The sequence below is a fragment of the Magallana gigas genome, chromosome 1 (genome assembly GCF_963853765.1).
Source record: "Magallana gigas chromosome 1, xbMagGiga1.1, whole genome shotgun sequence".
NCBI classification, from domain to species: Eukaryota; Metazoa; Mollusca; class Bivalvia; order Ostreida; family Ostreidae; genus Magallana; species Magallana gigas.
This window is the reverse complement of record NC_088853.1, coordinates 30054022-30074877: the sequence shown is the minus strand read 5'-3', so window position 1 is coordinate 30074877 and position 20856 is coordinate 30054022. Positions and strand designations below refer to the sequence as shown.

The following is a 20856-nucleotide window of genomic DNA, read 5'->3' as shown; positions in this document are numbered from 1 at the left end:
AAGAAAATAATTAACAGTTGCAAGTGTCAGGTACATAAATATAAGAAAATATATGAAGAATCAAAGCTTCTACGTTCCCCCTCTTTAAAGAAATCAAAACTACAACTTTGTTTATCATTTGCACATTATAATACAAAAAATATAAGGTGCAAGGCTTCATGTCTTTGGCTTTGAAATTTTCAGGCAGGTTAAAAAGTGGAGGACCACTTGCGTTGGCTCTTTTTTTAGCCTCTGCGGCTTATTCCCTGGTTCCTCGGTACACAGTAGGTACTGGCATCACATGGTAACCTGGTTGCACGTACCGGAAATTCCTCGAATTCTTACTGAATACACACTCTGGTATGTTTCCATGTTTTAGGGAAATATGTGTTTGACAGGACTGTGTTAAATTGACTAAATTTAAATGACTTTAAAAGCTCAGAACGATAATCGATATGCACAATTATAATACTTAAAGTAACGTTCACGGTACGATACAATTTCCCCCCAAGATATGACTGCCTGAAACATATGACTGCTTGAAGGGAATCCAACAATTGAACGTTTACTCTTCCTCTGGTTACTCTGCAGGAAATGCTGTTCCTCCATTTCTTTTTCTTTAACACTAATATTTAGAAGATCCATCTAAAAATATTTAAATTGTGTTCAATATAGAATAATGAACTGAATATATATATATATATATATATATATATATATATATATATATATATATATATATATATATATATATATATATACAAAATTGTAAAATTCAAAAAACTTTACTGTTCAAGCCGAAACGAATCGTGATACATGCATGTAAAGAAAACAAAAAGAACATTTTACACTAGGAACGTCAGACCTCAAACTATTTAACAGAAAAAAACAAGCTTGTAAAAGAAAACAGATTATTTTAAATTAGTATTTTCAAACATTAAAATCAACGTATCATACTTAAACCATTATCTTTAAGATTGCAACGATTCGAATTTTTTTACTGCATCTATACCAATTTTTGATGTTGTAACATTGATAACCAATTTGCATTGCTCTTAAGCCTTAAGTCAAAGTTCAAATGGCTCTCGAACATGACTCGCAATTCTGATGGCCGTAAGCCATCACTCACATTTCAAATAACTTTCAGCCAATCCCAAAAGGTAGGATATATGTTGCCTAGATCTATTAGTTTAGAAAATTGAAAATTCAGTATTAGTATTAACTCACAGTCAGTCTTTACTGTTAGCTAAAATGGCTCTCAGCAATTTGACTCTCAGCAGGAACTCGCAGTTCTCCTGCCTGTACGTCATAACTCGTAGTTCAGTGGACTCTCGTCTAATACTAACCTTTCATTTAGCCCACAAATGCCGTTACTCACAGATAAGATAGTCCGCAGCCATTTCCATTTTTCGGATGGTTTTGATTTAAACTCGTAATTCGAACAGTTCATAGTATTGACTTACAGAATGAATCATAGTGGTCCTCAGTATTCACTTTCAACGAAACCTGCAGTTACGATTGTTTTTAGATATAACTCGCATTCAAGCACTTTCAGCTCACTAAAACAAACTCAAACACATTACCTGTAAAAATAAAAAAAAAAATGCAAATTTTCTTAAAAGTTAATTAACATGCTAAATTTTCATTACAATTCAATTAAACAAAGTGCATGAAACAAAAACCTAGGCTGGGTTTAAAGATCTCACTAACTTATCTAGCTATCGACGTTTATATTCATTAGTAGTACCACTGGTAACAAAAAATCCCGGGGTACATTCTATGTATTAGATACCTTCAACTGTAAGTAAAGTATATATTTCAGAGAACTTGTCGTGTGTCCATAATATGCTAAAAACGTGCATTTTTGTAAATATTGCTGTCAGCAAACCAATCCCTGCTTAAAGATCCCAATTTGTTTTAACGTAGCAACAAGCATAGATTAATTTTCCACAAAAAATGTTTTTAGAATTAAAATCATGTGCTGAAGAGAAGCTATTTCATTATAAGAACTGTAACAGTCTTTAAAACCAGTAAAAAAAAGTTTGAATAGAGGTTTTGTCTTGAAGGCATATATCAGGTAGTTAGCATTATCCACGCATGTGACTGCAATTTCTAAATACCGATCTTGATCCATAATACCAATATCAGATTTAAATAATACAGATTAATCAACAGTTTTTTTAAATCATGTTTTCTATTTAACAATAATCAAAACATATTTTTTAGAGTTATGAAAAATAAACCTATGCAGTTTTATTTTTACGGATCTTTTTTCAAAATATATTCTAATGATTTTACCAAAAATATGCTTATTGTGATCCTGAAAAGGCCGGTCCCTTGGGTAATTTTATTTCTAATTGATTAAAGGCGTTAAGGTGTAAATAATATGAAAATTTTAGAGAATTATGTACGTAAGTAGAATTATAAGAACTTAAATTCTCTTTGAAAATTTATTCATTGTATCTAATTTGTATGCAGGTTTATCTATTTTTTGATAAATAAGCAAGTGTAACATAAAAAAATTATGTTTTGAAATAATAATTCCTTTATTTGACATAGGATATAAGTCAAAAAATGATTTTGTGAAAGTCAAATTTCAGGCTTAGGCTTATATTCTATATGTATGAGAAAAGCGCCATTTTCCGCAATCGGTTCTATATTTAGCAACGGCCATAGCCTTTATAATACAATGGACCAGCCAACAGGGTAAAATTTGATAAGAACATATCCTCAGATACACGCTTGAAAGATATGAAAAAATTCTGTACGCATTTTATTTATCTAGTGGGGTATGGATCATTACCTTAAGTTTTGATTTTCATTGATTTGTATATTTTTAACATGTTATCATCTGTTGTATATACTGAGTAGACTGAAATAAGCTTATGTTAATCATCTTACGCAATCAGCTCTAATGCTGAACAAAAGGAGCTTTTCAAATAAAACGAAATAAGTAAACATAACAAAAATCAATAGAATAGTTTGTGGTGTCTAAGTAGCATAGTTGACAATGCACTCGCTTATGACCACTGCGACCCGAGTTTGATCCCTGATCGACAGTGGTTGTATGTGATAGGGTTGACGGTCGCCCGCTTGGACACATCGGTTCTCTCCGGGTACTCCGGCTTCTTCCCACATCAGTTACCCTCTGGCGCTAACATCCGTGCCAACGAGAGATATTAACATAAAGTGAAGAACTTGCTGATCAATCGTTGTAAAATAAATAAAGTTAATTTATTTTATTTACGGTATAACAAAATTCTTTATTTTTTTGGAAGTTTAAAAAAAAGACATGAATAATCAGAATGAATACAAGAAATGACAGCGGTTTACACTTATTTGTTTATTTGCAGTAATGCTTTTACAAGAAAAACGTTGGCTCCAAAATTGATCAGTGTCTCAATAATGGTTTCGATAGTGTCACTGCTTTCTGAAATACAACGTGAAAAACAATTTAAATGACACATTAAAGGGGCATGGTCACGATTTTGGTCAAATGTTGTTTCTCTGTTTTTATTATTTACAATACTTTAGGAATGCATTTTTAATGATCAAATGAAATTTGGGTGCCAGTCGATGAGTTTTAAGCAAGATACAGGACCAACAAATCTTTGTCATGTAAACAAGTCTCGTGTCCTGTTTTTGTTTACATAGGTTCAATATACCTGTAAAAAATCCTTTTCCAGCTTATTTGTTTATCTTCTTATTCATTTTAAGCATCAATAAACAGTTCCTTACGATTAACATATTCATTTGAAATCTAAAACTGGAATTTTCACTTCAACATTCAAAATGTAAACAAAAACTTTGTGTACATAGCAAAGAATTGTAAGCTCTGTAACTCGCTTATAGCTCAAAAAATGACTCTCAAATTTTGGTTGCCTATCAAAATTACCTTACTGAAGCATTGTAATCATTAAAATCCAAAAAATAATTTTTGAACAAAATCATGACCATTTAACACATACTAGTGATACTATTTTTTTGCAAGGAATTTATGATGCTGTGTTGATAACTTGTATCAGGTAATGGTTGACAAGAAAAACCTCTAAAAATAAACAACTATTTATTTCGATAAAAAGATGGAAGAGATTTTCAAAAACAAATATTAAATACCAATTCAATTTCTAAAGGCAATCACATCGAATGTATGAAACAGTGTTCTAAAACGTTGGTTCTGTCATGACTTACTTGAATGAGTTAGTTGGATTTGATATTAATCTTTTAAAATCATTTAGCTTAAATGATACAAAAGTTACTATCATTCAATGCGTACAATTTATTTTCATTAAGTATTGAAATATATTTGTGTACTTATTCGTCTATTTTGGTATCGATGCAGCACTGAACAGTAATAAAATATTTAACTCAAAATAACAAAAAGACGCAAATGAGCTATACTTGTCTTTGTTGTAATAGGTTAATCCCTTAACAATTAATCAATTTTGAATTCCCTGCAAAAAAATGATTTGTAGTTAATTTCAGAAAATTTGGCCCAATTGTTCTATAAAAGTCATTCAATTTAAAAACAAAAAGGTAACAGACAGTCGGACGGACGGAAAACACGTGGTCAGATTAGTACTTAAAGCTTCGATTCAGGTGAGCTAAAAATTGAAAAGTTATCTAGATTTGAGGTATCTAATCCATAATAGCCCAAACTTTAATGAATCTGGATGTATAGCTTGCATGTATGGGATTAATACTCGTATAATTGGACATAATTTTCATGTTTAAGTATCTGTATATAATAGCGGAATGCGTTCTAATAAATGACCTTTTCCTGTTCTTGAAGAGTTGTCCACGTCGCTTTTAATCTGTTGAAATTAATTCTACATAAATATTTTCAATGATTTTTGTTTTCATAATGATTAAATACACACTTCCATCAAAGCATTTATTCATATTCTTAGTGTTTATCTTTAAAATTGTGCTTCTCCCATATACCTCAACACAATTTTACTAATTAATTATTTATTACTGCTTAGTTAATAAATAATTTATTTCAGTCAATTCTTCGTTTACTAAAAATGTGTTTCATATGATGTATATTCAAGGTTAAAAAACTCGGTCCTAATATGGATAGGATGCCATTAAAGAAATAATGAAAATAAATATATACTTTACATCATTGCTACAATCTTCTTTTATTTTCTTCTTCTTCTCTCCTGAATGATGCTTGTCCGTCCACCCCACGTTCACACAGACAAAAACGACCTAGCAAGTCAACATGTGGCGAAAAGATTATTTTCGCCCGATGTAAGTTTTTTGTTCTTACCGAACGTGGTTCCGTATATGTAATGTTGACAAGGACCAACGAAATGAGTAGAAAGAGGAAGAGCTTCATCTAAAACTGACAACAATAAACTTGTTAAGTTCTATTTCACATAAGTTACTGATTTAAAAAAAAAAAAAAAAAAAAGAAAAAAAAGTAGTCATCTAAATTAACATTGATGTATCGATCATTGGAAACAATCCATCAACTTATTAATATGCAATAGACGATGGATATTGTCAAACTTACTGAGATAATTAAAACTCATATATATGCATAGTATAATAGAAAAATACCACCCAAAACCACCCAAAACCTTGAAAATAAGCCGCGGCTTTTTTAAAGTTTTTGTTAAAAAAAAAAAAAGGGACCTATTTTCAAGAATTTCGTCAAAATCGGAGACAAAAAAGTGAAATTTTAAGTTCCATTAAACTTTGATGACAAAATTAAAAAATAAATAAATAAATAAAATGCTTTGTAGTGGGAATGATTATAGTTTTAAACAATTTATTTTCAGAGAGAAGTTATTTAATTTTCAGATGTAAACATTGGGTCTTAAATGAAATTGTGTTGATCATGTAGACCCGTCTCTAGGCAATTAGAAGACAGATGTTGAATACTTAACTATTTATATGTATATACTGTATTGAAACAAATCTGGATTTTGTGAAAAAGCATGGTTTTTTCAAAACTTAATGCTATAATCATTTTCATTTTTCTCTGAATAAAGAAATAATTAATACAAACATTATTTTTAATCGCGATCGCTTATATCTTAAACATATGCAGGTGTATTAATAAATGACTAAACAAAAACTTGAATTAAAGAAAGATATTTGGGTGAAAAGGTCGTCTTGAATGTTAAATTTAGGACGGATAAGATTCTTCAAAATTAAAAAAAGATAAAGAAAAATAAAACGAGCCCTTAATTCGCGGCCCAAGTCGCATGGAGTATAAAATAAATTTGCTGTGCCTAAAAAGGTTCAGTGATAAGAGAAACGGACACTAAGTGAAGTTTTAAACGAAGCTTTTTGGGTTTAGCGTTTTATACACCCAGAACTAAAGTCAACACTTTTTATTAACATTTTTAAAAGTAGTTAAAACTTGAGATACAAGTTGCTAGCAAATTTGCCTTTGCAAAGAACAGCGAATGCTTACGCCCGTTTCCCGCCTACATTTCGGAATTTCTGTCAGATCTTCAAAACGAAAGCTATTTACTAATAGGTTTATACAATATCTAATTAATCAATATTAAAATATTAAATGTTATCAAATAATTATTTTTAAACGAAAGGTTTGCTTATTGGGAGTCTATAAAATTCTTCATCTTAATCGGTCTCTTTGAGTTACGAAAATATTATTTTGCGGTTCATATGTGCATAAAACGTAATATTCACATGTGTATACGTCATATATTAAAGTAAATATTCATTTCATTGACATTAGTTAATTATTTTTTTAAACATTAAAAAGCAAAATGTCTGTAGACATATGCCCCCTCTCTCATGAAACAGCAAACCCTTTGGTATAAATATGCTAAATAACAGTATATAACCCCCCCCCCCCAAGGAATTATTATATCGGTGGGAGGTAAAACAAATTCGTTTTCCGTTAGTTAATATCATTAACCAAGCTATTTAAACCCTATATAAAAAGTTATCTCTCTTTGTTTGACTAAATCATTCATATTTAATAAAGAAAGTTTTACAGAAATATAAACATTATTTAAAGAAAAATAAATTTGATTAGTTAATTATCAAAAATGACTTTTAGTGACGGTTAGATAGTGCTACCGTTCGTAGTTCTTATATCATAGCATTGTCAATTAGATTAAATTGAGGAAAATAATTTCCAATGGCATTTGTCAATTAAAACAAATTGTCATTTGCGCTATATTGCAAAGAAGATGAGGAAATTTAACAATTATAGTCCAGAGGTTCGAGCAAAGATAGCAGTTAAAACGTAATTGCTAATGCAGCAAGGACATTTTCAAGAGAACTTAAAATTTCTGTGAATAAAAACATTGTGAGAAGGTGAAACTTTATATCATTGCAGAGATGTTTGTTTTTTAATGACAAAAAAAACCAAATAAAAAACCACTATATGACAGACGACGTTACGTTTTTATCGGGAAAATGTGATGTGAAGATTAGAAACTATTTGATGCAAATGCGATCCAACGGAGGCTTTGTTTCAATTCAAATTGTCATATGTACATCGTTTGCTGTTATATTATACTCTTAAGCAGTCAGAATATGAGTCGTATTCAATTTATATACAAAAATAACAAGAAGAGTATCAAAGGCATTATAATATAAGCCTGTTAAGTCAATGATAAGTATTTTAAATGCAATATTACCTTATGTTTGTGAAATATGCAGCCAACGACCACCAGTTACATGTAACAAGAGAAGATGACACTGTGAACGTAATGTAACACTGTGAGAGTGGACGTTGTAACTTGTACAATGGATGTTATATAACAAAAACTGCAGTTATCCAGACGGAGAACTTACGTCATTCAAACATGTTTTGGTTTAAAAATAGAAGTATCGTGTATTCTAGTTGAATTTTATCTCGGTGATTGAAAACCATATGTGAATCGATTAAAGATTTATGTTTGGACATTTGTCAATAACATCTTTTGTATCGTGATAAAGTTATATAATTGAATGCAACACTTTCGCCAACAAATTTAAGGGTACTCGGATCAATACCGCATTGCGGAAATAGTTTTTTTGATGTTGTTTGTTTCGGATATTGATTTTTCTCTAATTTACTCAATAATTATCAACATTTTGGGATTTTTGAAAAATCATTATTAAAGGTGGAAAGGCCTCTAATTGTTCCGTGAACAATTAGTCTAATTGTTCCGTGGACAATTAGTCTACAAGTGATTTTTGGGTATTTTGCCTGAAGATATTTACATTCTGGAATCGGTAAAAGTAACCACTTTAAAAAAAAAACCAACTACTTACCAGTTTGCTGATTTTTGATTCTGAAGGTTCCTCGTGTTGGTAAAAACCCGAGTTTGACACCTGCAGGGAAACTCGTTAGAATGACTCTATGTACTTGGAGTGCTGACTTATCTCATGCTGATACTCTACAATCGTTTGGTTGTAAATAAGATACAGCAGCAGAAATATCTCATTCATTACCATCTTAAAAAGACGGTCTTGTATGGCATGCATTTGTTTATGTCATGTGAACTGCAACTAAAATGTTATAAAAACTGTAAACCAGGACACCATGAATAAAAGTTTACAAGACATATAACTATAATGATTATATTAGATTATATGGGTCAAAGTATTTCCCCTTGTGTTTTTATCTCCCTTATGCACTTGAATAAAGATCTCGGTCACGATTTCATTTTGGATGTTTATGGACTTTCAGGAATTAATGTTCAAAGAATCGGATAAAATTCAACCTTATAATGGATTGATGTGTATGCATGACAAGAGTAAGCGGTCTATATTTTCAGAACAAGTACGCAATCGACACAACCCAGTCATGTTATTTCGCTGAATAATACCCCGGTAGGCCTAATTGGTTGCAGTTGTCAGGATTTTGATATATTCGTTCTGAATCAATTTCTATGTCAGCTTGATTTCTTTGTTTTGAAATACCTTTTAACGTTAGGTCTCAATTAGGTCGGGCACAGATAAGACGTAATAACGCGTGAATTACGTCAGACGTTGTTTTGTGACGTATGGATAATTACCTTAAACACAATCTTTTATATCTTACAAAAGATTAAATTCCATTCATTTACCATTCGCTTGATCAGAGTACTGTAGAAGCACATATTTTTGTTGGGTCAAAATTTCGTTGTTTCATTAACCAAATAAAATTCAGTTGGCATTTAATTTCGTTATATCGTAATCTCTTTGTATTTATTAATGCTTTGGTTAAGAATTCGTCATGGATTTAATTTGTTGATTTATACTGCCAACGAAATTAACAAAATTAAATCCCCAACGATATTTCTGCTTCTACACTATATGTAATCCACATGGGCTAAGCCCGTATTAATTTAAATGTAACCATAAATAAAGAAAGATAATATTAAACTCAATTTCTTTGGTTAATACGGTTTTCAAGGGTTGTTAATTTCAACTGTTAAACTCCCAAACGATTTAATTTATTATACTGAATGTCTTAATTTTAGAGAATTTTTTAGGGGAAATCCGGGTAATTCCGGACACCGGGTAATTCCGGACAGATTTAAACGTCATGTATTATTTTTAAGCTTTTACGTTGTCATGTGAGTATCTAAAAATAAACTCATCATTACTTAAATCTTCTTTTGTTTTTCTTTTGTTTTCTTACTTCCTTGCGTGAATACCGATGCATTCCGATTAAAAATATCTACGTTATAAATTGAACTTTGGACCTTGTCACTCTGATTGTTTAGCTGCGGAAAAATTTGAAGGTGAAGAGAAGCTAAGAGAAAAAAACTTAAATCAACCATAAACGTAAATATTCATTTGAAAGTAATTTATTAATAGACATAATAACATAGAAAAAAAGGATGAAAACAAATTTTTAAGTCAAATGAATAATAAAACTTTTAAATTAAGAAATAATTTAATTTCTAAAACCCTGTCCGGAATTACCCCACTGTTTTAAAGCAGTGGGGTAATTCCGGACAGCATGGAAAATCACAGTACTCAGCTGTACACAGAAAGTTAATACAAGGCTTATTTATATATTTACAAAATGGGGGTTCTTGACACCTCATATTTTATCAAGTAAATAAAGTAGTGCTCAGATCCAAGATAGTTTCTTGAGAATTTAAAATATTTTTATTACGTGTTCTTAATACATAATACTGACCCCCCCCCCCCCTTCTTCAAGCGCACCTAACCATACCCTTCGAAAAAATAAGTTTTATTTTTGAATTTTAATATTTGTTTACAAAACATAAATCTTTCAAATTACCGGTATTGTGTTGCACACGCAAAAGAAATAGAAACTATATGATATATCATTTTTTGTTCAGCATGCCTAAACTGATAATCCACAACCTACGGGCTGTTGGTATGCACCATTGGGGTCCCCGAGAACTGATGGTGGGTGCAGGCTACAATTTACAGGAAGATTTAGAAAATTCCATTGACCCTAATGCTGTAGCCATCTTTGATGGTCCAAATAAGAAAGCTTATTTGAAAAGAGAGAGTGCAGAAATCGTTAAATTCTTATTTAATCTAAGACTGACGAACCAATGGCTCCTCAAACCGAAGGAGGTACCAATTGTGTGTAGCAGAAGAACTGGGCCTCAACAGAGGTGCTCTATAGGGTGCATTTATCAGGACGAGGGGAAGCTTGAAATTGCAAAAGTAAAACTGCAATCGGCAAACATGACTTACGAAATGAAAAAATGATCAAAATTGATTCTATGAGCTTTGTAACGCTGTGCAAAAAAAATCATTGTCATAAAATCTTATTATGAAAAAATATATATGTTTATACTGTTTACTGTTTTATTGCACGAGAGAGAGAGAGAGAGAGAGAGAGAGAGAGAGAGAGAGAGGTCGTAAATCCTTTGCCGAATGACATGTTTAAAAATTGTTGTCTATCTAAATACTCGGGATAAAATTCCACTAGGAATATTGAACTTTAAATTGCAATTGTCATTAATTTTTAAAATACAATTAAGGTAGTATATATGGGACACCTTCATGTTGTGACGTATTATTTATCGAAATAAACAATAAAATCAAGTATAATTTTATAAACAGTAAGTTTCTATACCGAATTTGTCATCCAACAGCGTAGCGCAGTGAGTTAGGGGGTCACTACGGATCTGAAATACGAGTTCTAATCTCGTAGGAGATTAATAAATTTTTATCTTTCCAAAAATATTGAAAACGTAGTTTTATGTTATATAATGTAAAATTTGAAAATTCTTAACCGGTGAAAGCATTTTAATTATATTGTACTTTAATCCACATTAATATCGACAGTTGCTCATACCACCCTAAATAACCAAACAAAACTAAGTATTTTGATATATAAACATATTCATATATATAAGCTATAACTGATTACAAAAATAACAATTTTATAAAATATAAAATTTCAGAATGCCTAGGACATATTTTGCCAAGAAAAAGAAAAAAAATGACTCATAAGACATGAAAAAGGCTGTTGATGCAGTGCAGAAGGGAGAATACTCTGTTAGAAAAGCCGCAGAGAAATACGGAGTAAACAAATCTACTTTGCACGATACATGCAAAAAAAAGTATAAAAATCCTGGAAAACCTGGACGAGCCCCCTTGGTTCCTATAGAAATCGAAAATAAAATTGCAACCGCATTGACCGAGGCGGCCAGACAGGGAATGGGAGTGTCGCGAAGACAACTCCTGCGTAGAGTGGGTGCTCTCTGTAAAAAAATGAAAGTTTTACTTCCATCCACTGCCGGAAATTTTCCTGGAAAGGATTGGTTTGAGGGTTTTAAAAAACGACACCCAGAGTTGTCGATAAGAAAGGCAGAGAAACTCTCGACAACTAGGGCCAGAATGGTGAACCCCCAGGTCGTCAAAAATTATTTTGACGACCTCGACAACATCTTGACTCGTCTAGATCTACATGGCAAACCGTCTCAAATATGGAATTGTGACGAGACTGGTAAACAGTTCGAACATGATCCAGTTCGCGTCATTGCGGAAAAGGGATCAAAATCTGTGGTCGGTCGTACCTCCCCTGGACGCACGAATATTACAGTAAAGGCGTGTGTCAATGCTGCGGGAGAAAAGATGTCTCCACTTTTGATTGTTAAAGGAAAGACACCTAGGTCTTTGTTTGGTTTCAACACCACAGCTGCTCCACCTGGAACAAAATGGCACTACCAGGCGAATGGATGGATGTCAGATGAAATAGGAGATAGGTGGTTCCAGGATATCTTTTTAAAAGAATGCGGGGAAGCAAGACCGCAACTTTTAATTTTAGATGGCCACTCCTCTCATGAGAGCCTTGCAATTTTGGAGTCTGCGATCCAAAATGATATCCACATCAGTAGTTTGCCTCCACACACGACCCATGCCTTACAACCTTTAGATAGGTCTGTCTTTGGTCCCATGAATACCGCCTACAATAGCGCTTGTTCAGATTTCCTTGGCCAGAACCATCTGAATTCAGTCAACAAGTGGTCATTTCCCGACCTTCTTGCGGTTGCGTGGGAAACGGCGGTGAATTCAACAAACATCCGGAGCGGATTTCGTGCATGTGGGATATACCCATTCAACCCTAATGCTGTCAGCCCTCTGATGATGAGACCGTCTGAACCATCTGATATCCCTCTAATGTCCCATGACCATTCCGGCCTGAACGAACAACTTGGCTCTACCGCAACATCTGACCTGACCACTACTTCTAATGTCATTTCCGAGAGCTCCGGTTTTCAAACACTGCCAACAAATTCTGCGCCTTTGACTACAGCCACTGCCCCTATCACCCCATTAGCATCCGATCCCCCAGCTATTGACGACCCTGACATATTGCTTAATCTCATCACCTCCGGAGATTTAGCAATTTTCTCCCCTGCAAGCAATGAAATCCAGCTCCAATTAGAGTCTGCATCAATCTCGGTATGGGATGAGGCAATATCAGAGATGTTTTTGCCTCCGATAGCTACCTCTTCATCAACCAAGGTAAAAGCACGCCAATCGTCCCATCGCCTTCTGACATCACAGGACATCGTCGATCAAAAACAAAATTTAGAACAGAGGAAAGCCTTAAAAGAAATGAAAACACGGGAGAAAGGGATGAAAACAACCAAAAAGCTACTTTGAATTATGTTTGAAATCTTAAATAAATTACATTGATTGAATTTGAATTTTTAATGCTTAGAATTTTTTTTTTTAACAATATACGTGAACTTTATATATAATACATTATAAGTTGTAATATATCTATTCTTATAAAGGAGTGTCCAGAGTTACGATTTATATAACACCTTTGGTATTTCAACACACGTGAGATGATGCATGTAAAGTATAATTGAATTCTACCTAGTAAGTAAATATCGTGCAATTAATTAATCAAAAGCATACTTTCATTTTCGAGAAATTATTTCGAAACAGCCAAACTATGAGTAAAGTGATGTACACTGATTGGTTTATTTGGTTGATTTATTTAAAGTATGGATAAGAATTAAGATTTAACAAATGTTTAACAAATAAATGTGCAAATTAATTTCTTGAATGCGCAATTCTAGTTTTAATGGAAAAAACTTTCCAGGTGATGCTTAGAGCAAGTACTCTCTCTCTCTGTCTCTCTCTCTCTCTCTCTTCTCTCTCTCTCTCTCTCTCTCTCTCTCTGGTGAAGATATCAGATAAAAAAAAATGAATATTCGATATTATAAAGAACGCAAACTATGCAAATGTAACAGCCAGAAATGCTCTCATTATTAGAACGCAAGAATATCCGCGGAATTAATTGTAAAAACTAGCCAAAAAATCACTGTCCGGAATTACCCGCACTGTGTCCGGAAATGCCCCCCTATTCGAATGTGTATTATTTTGCTTATAATTCTAAAATTACTTACGAAAAACCATTATAATATCGATATAGTGATGATGTAATAAGTAGTTATGACATGTGTTCAATTATACGATACTTATCAGACAGTTTATTATTATCTGCAAACAGCTCTGACCTAATTACTGTCCGGAATTACCCGGATTTCCCCTACTGCCCTTTTATAGAAATGAGGCGAATTTTACGGCGAACCGTACGCGCATAATTTACGCGCATGTAACAATTCGTTATGTTACCCATTGCTAAGTGTGTTGCTAACGCTGAGGGTAATAGAATGGATTATCAACTGCGTCTAAACCAATCGGATTTCAGTGTTTAAATGGACATGGTCACGATTTTGGTCAAAAATTATTTTTCCGATTTTAATGTTAACAATGCTACACTATGGCATTTTTAATGGGCAAACAAAATTTGGGTGTCATTCGTTGAGTTATAAGCGAGTTACAGAGCTTACAATTCTTTGCAATGTAAACAAAGTTTTTGTTTACATTTTGAATGTTGAAGTAAAAATTCTAGTTTCAGACTTAAAATGAATGTGTTAAATGTTAGAAACTGTCTATTTATGCTTTAAATGAATAAGAAGATAGACAAATCAGTTTAAAAAGATTTTTTACTAGTATATTGAACCTATGTAAACAAAAAACGAGACACGAGCCTTGTTTACATGACAAAGAATTGTGAGCCCTTTATCTTGCATATAACTCTACGACTGACTCTCAAGCTTTATTTAATCACTAAAAATGCATTCCTACAGCACTGTAGATAATAAAAACAGATTCCCGATCGTCAAATCAGAATCAGCCTTTCTCGCAGACGTCAAAATCGCCGGCCTTGTCTGAAGTCGATGTGGTTGCAGAATAAAAGTTTAGAAAGCATTTAAGGAATTTTATTGAAGTTTGAGCATGTAAGTAGCGTGTTTTTAATGTGATTATTTTTATTGTAAACAAAGGTTGAATATATAAATCATTTTATGAAATATTCACTCTCTCACTTCTCACATACTCACATTTTCATCCCATATTGTAATATAAAATAAAGAGTAGGGTGGTTGCTTGTAATAGTTATGCCTAAGCAGTAAAACTGCAATCCATGGAAAAAAACCAAACAAACAAACCAAAGAAAAAAACCCCCAAAAAACCAAAAACATAAGAAATATTAAATTGATGCATTATCGTATGCATGTTAGTTCTAAACTGCCAGATGATTAATAAAATCATTCCAAGGAGACCATGCTTTTTCAAATACATCAATTTCTGAATATAAATATACTTTTCAGTCTTGTATCTTTGATTTAAGTAGTGTAAAAGCGCTAAAAAAATTGGCATCATATTTTGTTTTAAACATTTAAGAAATAAACAACGTTATTTAGTGAACATGGCGTTATGAATAACAATTGCTCTGCTGGCATATTCCATATGCCAGCAGAGCAGTTGCTATTCATAACGCCGTTTTCACTTAATAATCCTTGTTTATTACTTATATTTACAATTTACCACTCGCAAATACCCTGTATTAACGTAGACCTTAACATTTAGCTATTGCATCAAAACTAAACATTCAAACTGTATAAATATATCTTTTTAATCCCCATAAATGTGTTAACAGAAACAATGGTTTGTTATAACAGTAATTCCTTTAAAATGTTATTATTAGACATGTTTTTATTAAATACATCAATTTGATGGAGTTGGAGAAAAACACATGATGTTTCGTATAGTGGTTTAAATCTATAATGTCATGAAAAAGTATATGACGTCACACCTTTAAGACGTCATAGTATACAGACAGAGCAAATGCGATTATACAAAAATAATTGCAGTTCCTCCGTATGGACTTACAGTGGGAAAGAACAACGGATATGCAAATATAAAAATATATATTGCTTTGTAAATTAAATTACAAAATTTAGAATTGTGTTCTCTCAATCAAGGGGAAAAACACCAAATAATACATTACAGACATCAAAACTAACATTTTTGTTTTATTTCTCATATATATATACTTCAAGTGCATTCCATAGAGGCTGGATTCTCTTGTAAGTTGCAAAAACATGTTTTATAGTTTCAGGCAAATCATTACAAAAAGTACAGCAGTCAGAGCTAGTAATTCTGATTTTCTTAGGATAATATTTAACAGTAATAATTCTATGGAGAATTCTATATTGTAACCAATTAATATTCGAATCATTGGTAGTTCTAAAACATATTTAAACACACCCTGTACACAGAGATCATTTGGCAATATATCACATAGCTCAGCATTCCATTGGTTGATAGCTGTAGGTACACAATAATTTGAGGTTAAACATATGTATATATGCTTTGTTACTTTTTCTTTCAAAAAAATAGACTTATAATAAAATGGCATACATGTAGTGCAGTCTCTGTTCAAAGTAGACTTATCAATAGACAAATATGTCAAGTATTTTGATATTGCACATATAACACAATTATATAACATTGGAGAAATCTATTCTTGACAACATGTTTCCATTTTTATTCAAAAAATCTCCAATGAATTTAACCCCTTTCATACCAATCTTTGACAAATACACATTTACATGTAATTTTTATATTAGAATTGTACCATACAGGAATATTGAAAACATTCTTGATATTTAATGAGCTTTTAATCATTTTTTTAGTATAGCAGAGTCAAGAATTAAAAACATCTTGTCAAAAAATATTGTTTCTTTGATCAACCATGCATGATAGAATCAATAAGTTTTTTGGCAAAGTCATTACCATTTATTGATAAAAATAAAGTCCATCCATGGTTTGTAGCCTTGAGTTAATTTCTTAATCCATGAACATTTAATAGATGCCATGAAATTAGATATGTTATCCATTTATATTTACGTTTTCCAGTGTCTTTGCCTGTGATAACACTACGTATCGATTTTGTACGATGTAACCCATAATACAAATGACGCCAAATTGAGGCGCCAGCGGGTTTTGCTTACTTATATTTAAATATTTAATCGTACGATGGCTTAAAATTATATACATATAAGTAATCAGGAACCATTCTTTGAATATTATGAGGTGATAATTTCGGTCGGGGCGTGACCAAAGCTATCATAAAACCCTTCGGGCTTTATTGGATTTAATCACGCCCCGACCAAAATTATCACCTCATAATACTCAAAGAATGATTCCTTATGTAAAACACCCTTTAGGTAATCGAGAGTAACAATTTCTCTCTTAACTTTATCACACTTTGAATTCCAAATTAATTCAAACAGGCTCTTACTAAGAGATAGTATGACATCTTGTTTTGTATTTGGAAGTGAAATAAACAAGTGGTTAAGTTTTGGAATTATCAAACTTTTTACAACTGTGATGCGTCCAATGGGAGTTAAAATTCCCCTCCTCCATTGTTAAATTAGAGAAAAACGTTTTGGCAATTGTTTGTTGTAATTTAGTGATGTCATTTTATCTAAATCAACAGAAAATTCTATTCCAAGTAAATTAAAAGAAGTGGAGCCCCAATCAAGTTTCGAATGTGAAAGGTGAAAGACTTCGTTAGAAATATTTTTAGAAAATATCCATACAATTTTTGTTTTACAGCTGTTTATCTTCAAACCTGAAATGTGTGAAAAAAATTCTAAAGTATAAAGAGCTGCGAAAAGTGACATTTGTGAACCATCTAAGATGAGTGAAGTATCATCTGCATACTGAGAAATCTTATGTTCATTGTCATTGACAATTATACCTATAATATTAAAGTTTTGTTTTATGAGAAAAGCTAAAATTTCTGCACATATCAAGAATAAGTAAGGAGCTACTGGGTCCCCCTGTCTACATCCTCTTTGGATTTTGAACTGTTCTGACAGGAAGCCACATTGTAAAACAGTAGCCTTAAAATCTTTGTTGAAAATTTTTATCCAATTTATAATATCATTTCCCAATCCAAAGTATTTTAGAGCTTTGTAAATAAAGGACGATGAAACAGAATCGACGGCTTTCTCAAAGTCAACTAGAAAACTGACCAGTCAGGAAGGGCCCCGCTATGACAATTAATATAGAGAAGTGAAAAAAACTTTGAATTCCATCCTCTTTATATTAACAATGATGAAAAATAAATGCCCGGCAGAAGATGTAAAGAACTGGAATATATAGGATCTCGTGATTTGTAGTTGGATATGATTTTCATCCAACAATTAAAGTGTTGTTTTCTTGAGCCTTAGTGAGGGGATAAAACACACAAGTTGGATAAAAATCATATTATACTACAAATCATGAGATTCTATTTATCCCATATTTTATACACCGCAATCAATGTTTACACTGTTTATAAAACTCTACATTATTTTTACTTCATTATGCCTAGGCAAATCCCATTGGGAAGTCACAACTGTGGAATATCAAAAAAATATCCAATGAGTCATATCCACGGGATAAAGTGGGTTAACATGGGATGAAATAAAATTTGTTAAAAAACAAAGAATTGATACCAATGCAATGATACCTAGGCTTTGCCTCTATTCAATAAAACTATCATAAATCATTGTGTACGGTATTTTAACCAAAAAAAATATGAATATTATATTTCAAATCCATATTTCAAAGAATGTACACAATACTACACATCATTCAAAATTGACCTTAACTTCAAAACAAAGTTCATTTGCAGACACAGGCAGTGCAGTTATTAATCTCAATGTGACAGATAAAGATAAAGCTTAGGATTTTCTTCCTGTGGAAGGTTAATTAATCCCAAAGGACAAATATTGCACAGCCTTCCATGTATACAATGGTAACATTCTCAGCAGTTATCTCTCTTTGCCCATTCATTCTCAGCAGTTATCTCTCTTTGCCCATTCTTCTTATGCATAGTTAGGAATCTACCCCACCACCCCAGCTCCAAACCAGAAGACATAGAGAACCAAACTTAGCATCAAAATATGTATTTCTGCCTACTGAACTACCATACCAAATTTGAACTTGATTGGGCAACCATAAAAAAAGTTATTAGAAAAAAACAGGAAATTTGTGGACGGAAGAGTGACAGACGGACGGACGGACAGAAGGACGGACGGACAGAGTGATTACTATAGGGCACCCGCAAATCCTTGCGGGGCCCTAATAAGAACCAAAAGACCTGGTATGTTTTCATTTTCAGTCAACGACATTAAATCATGAATAATTCTAGTATTTTCTTCAATATATCTTTTTTCACATTGAGATTAATGTTAAAACAGGATTGGCCCCTGTGATAGAATCTACATTTCATAATACTTCGTAAATGGACATATTTATTAATATGGTCAGTGTGTATATTATGAAGTAGAAAGACCCCTTATTTCCATAAGAAGCATCTCTAGGAATATATATACAGTCATCTATATCCTTACTGAAACATTTAAGAATATCAGCATTGTATGCATACTGACTCTTTACTCTGTCTCTAGTTTCCTTAACTTTATCAATGAAAACCATGTCAGTCAGTAAACTATTATTAAATTTTCAAAGCCCCCTACCTCTTTTAAAAGGGTTAAACTTTAGTTCTAAAATAACAATAGAATGGTCAGATCTCTAGCCCGATTTAATATCCAAAATTTCTACTATATTTGACAGACTATTTGAAATCAAAATATAATCAAGGCGGATTTGCTTTAAAGGTGTTTTTTTCTCCATGTATATATTTTTTGTATAAAAATTGTAAATGCTTCTCTACTTGTCTAAATGCTTTTGTTGTCATAGGCAAAATATTAACGGGAACCCTGGACCGGTAAAAGTCCGAGGTAAAATAAACTGGCGACTTCGAGAGAATAATGACGTATATCTCTGCTGTAACTTGAAATTCTGAATTGAAGCGAGCTGGTAGTTTTTTTTTCTGGGTCAGACTTCGATCCCTTGTTTTAATTATGGTCACATTGAAATTAATGTTAAAACAAGTTTGCCACTGTGATAGAATCTACATTTCATAATGCTACGTAAAGGGACATAATTATCAATGTGGTCAGTGTGTATAAATGCTTCGCGCAGATTAATTGAAACCTATATGACACGAGATTGACTTTCTAAACCATTGTATTGAGTATAAATAAACTTGCATGTATGCATGCAACTTCATGTGATCTTTGCTAAATAGAGAATTTCATGTATCTGCTAATTAATATTACATAATGTTATGCAAATGAACAGTTCTATACCTCTACACAGATGTTCTTTAGTAATAAAACCAACTAAATTCTAACATGATGTCACTGTTTTTAAGAACACGAATAAGTTTCTATTACTTCTTGCATAAATTTTAATGCAATGCAGCAGCTTTAGTTATAAAAAGTGCATTATTTTCTGTTGTACAGTTTACTTTCATAGCGATACAGCACTGGGCTGTTGTGGTGGGTCTCTGGTTATTTAAGAAAAGAAAAGGCAATTTTTTTCTACGTACGATTTAATTGCACTTGATAAAATAGGATAAGATGCTGGATGCAGGGTACACAATGATTCAATACTGATGGCAAAATTATTGTATAGGAACATTTTCCATTCTACTTAGTATTTTAAAGTATATTAAAACTTGTGTTCAAGAGTTTGCTCTAACAAATTCCTATAGCCACGGGTGCTGGCTCAATGATTTTAGAAATCCTTATTTTAACCATTACTTGCAACATACAGAAAGTCAGAATTGTTAACAAGTAATTATGGATCAAAATTTCAAATTATATTTAAAACAGAGGGGAAAAGCGAAAGAAGAAATTCCAAAATTATGTATTTAAATAGTGTATTTGAAATCCTGCAAATTTCTGAGCCCGGACTCTAGATATCGCTGCAAAATACTGAACGCTTCAATATCATCTCTCCTCCTCTGAAAAAATAAAAATATCAATCCGTTCACAATAAAATGGCCGCAAAATACTGAAACAATCACTATTGCAGATAGGATTATCGAGACTCTAGCAAGAAAATGTTGAGACCCTCCTATATAATATTCAATTCACATTGGAGAGATGATTAACACTATTTTCGCAACGAAATATTGACCTATCCCCCCAATTGAAGGGTAAAAAGTAAGTTCCCTCCCCATTGGAGTGTATCGTTTCAGTCAAAAAT

At 32.3% G+C, this 20856-nt stretch overlaps 1 protein-coding gene and 1 long non-coding RNA gene across 2 annotated transcripts; one reads left to right on the top strand and one right to left on the bottom strand.

Annotated features, from left to right (window-relative positions):
• Window positions 1-3307: 3307 nt before the first annotated feature.
• Window positions 3308-5175, bottom strand: LOC136273674 (uncharacterized). Its single transcript, XR_010711881.1, has 2 exons — window positions 5104-5175; window positions 3308-3409 (listed from the first exon to the last, which is right to left on the bottom strand). It is a non-coding gene; the product is annotated as an uncharacterized lncRNA (long non-coding RNA).
• Window positions 5176-11391: 6216 nt separating this feature from the next.
• Window positions 11392-13047, top strand: LOC105339336 (uncharacterized). Its single transcript, XM_011444829.4, has one exon. It carries the CDS (start codon window positions 11392-11394, stop codon window positions 13045-13047), a length of 1656 nt encoding a protein of 551 aa, XP_011443131.3.
• The last annotated feature ends 7809 nt before the right edge of the window (window positions 13048-20856 follow it).

Bases quoted from the DNA above. Each gene is read 5' to 3' on its own strand.
- LOC105339336 (XM_011444829.4), top strand. From the start codon at position 11,392: ATGAAAAAGGCTGTTGATGCAGTGCAGAAGGGAGAATACTCTGTTAGA.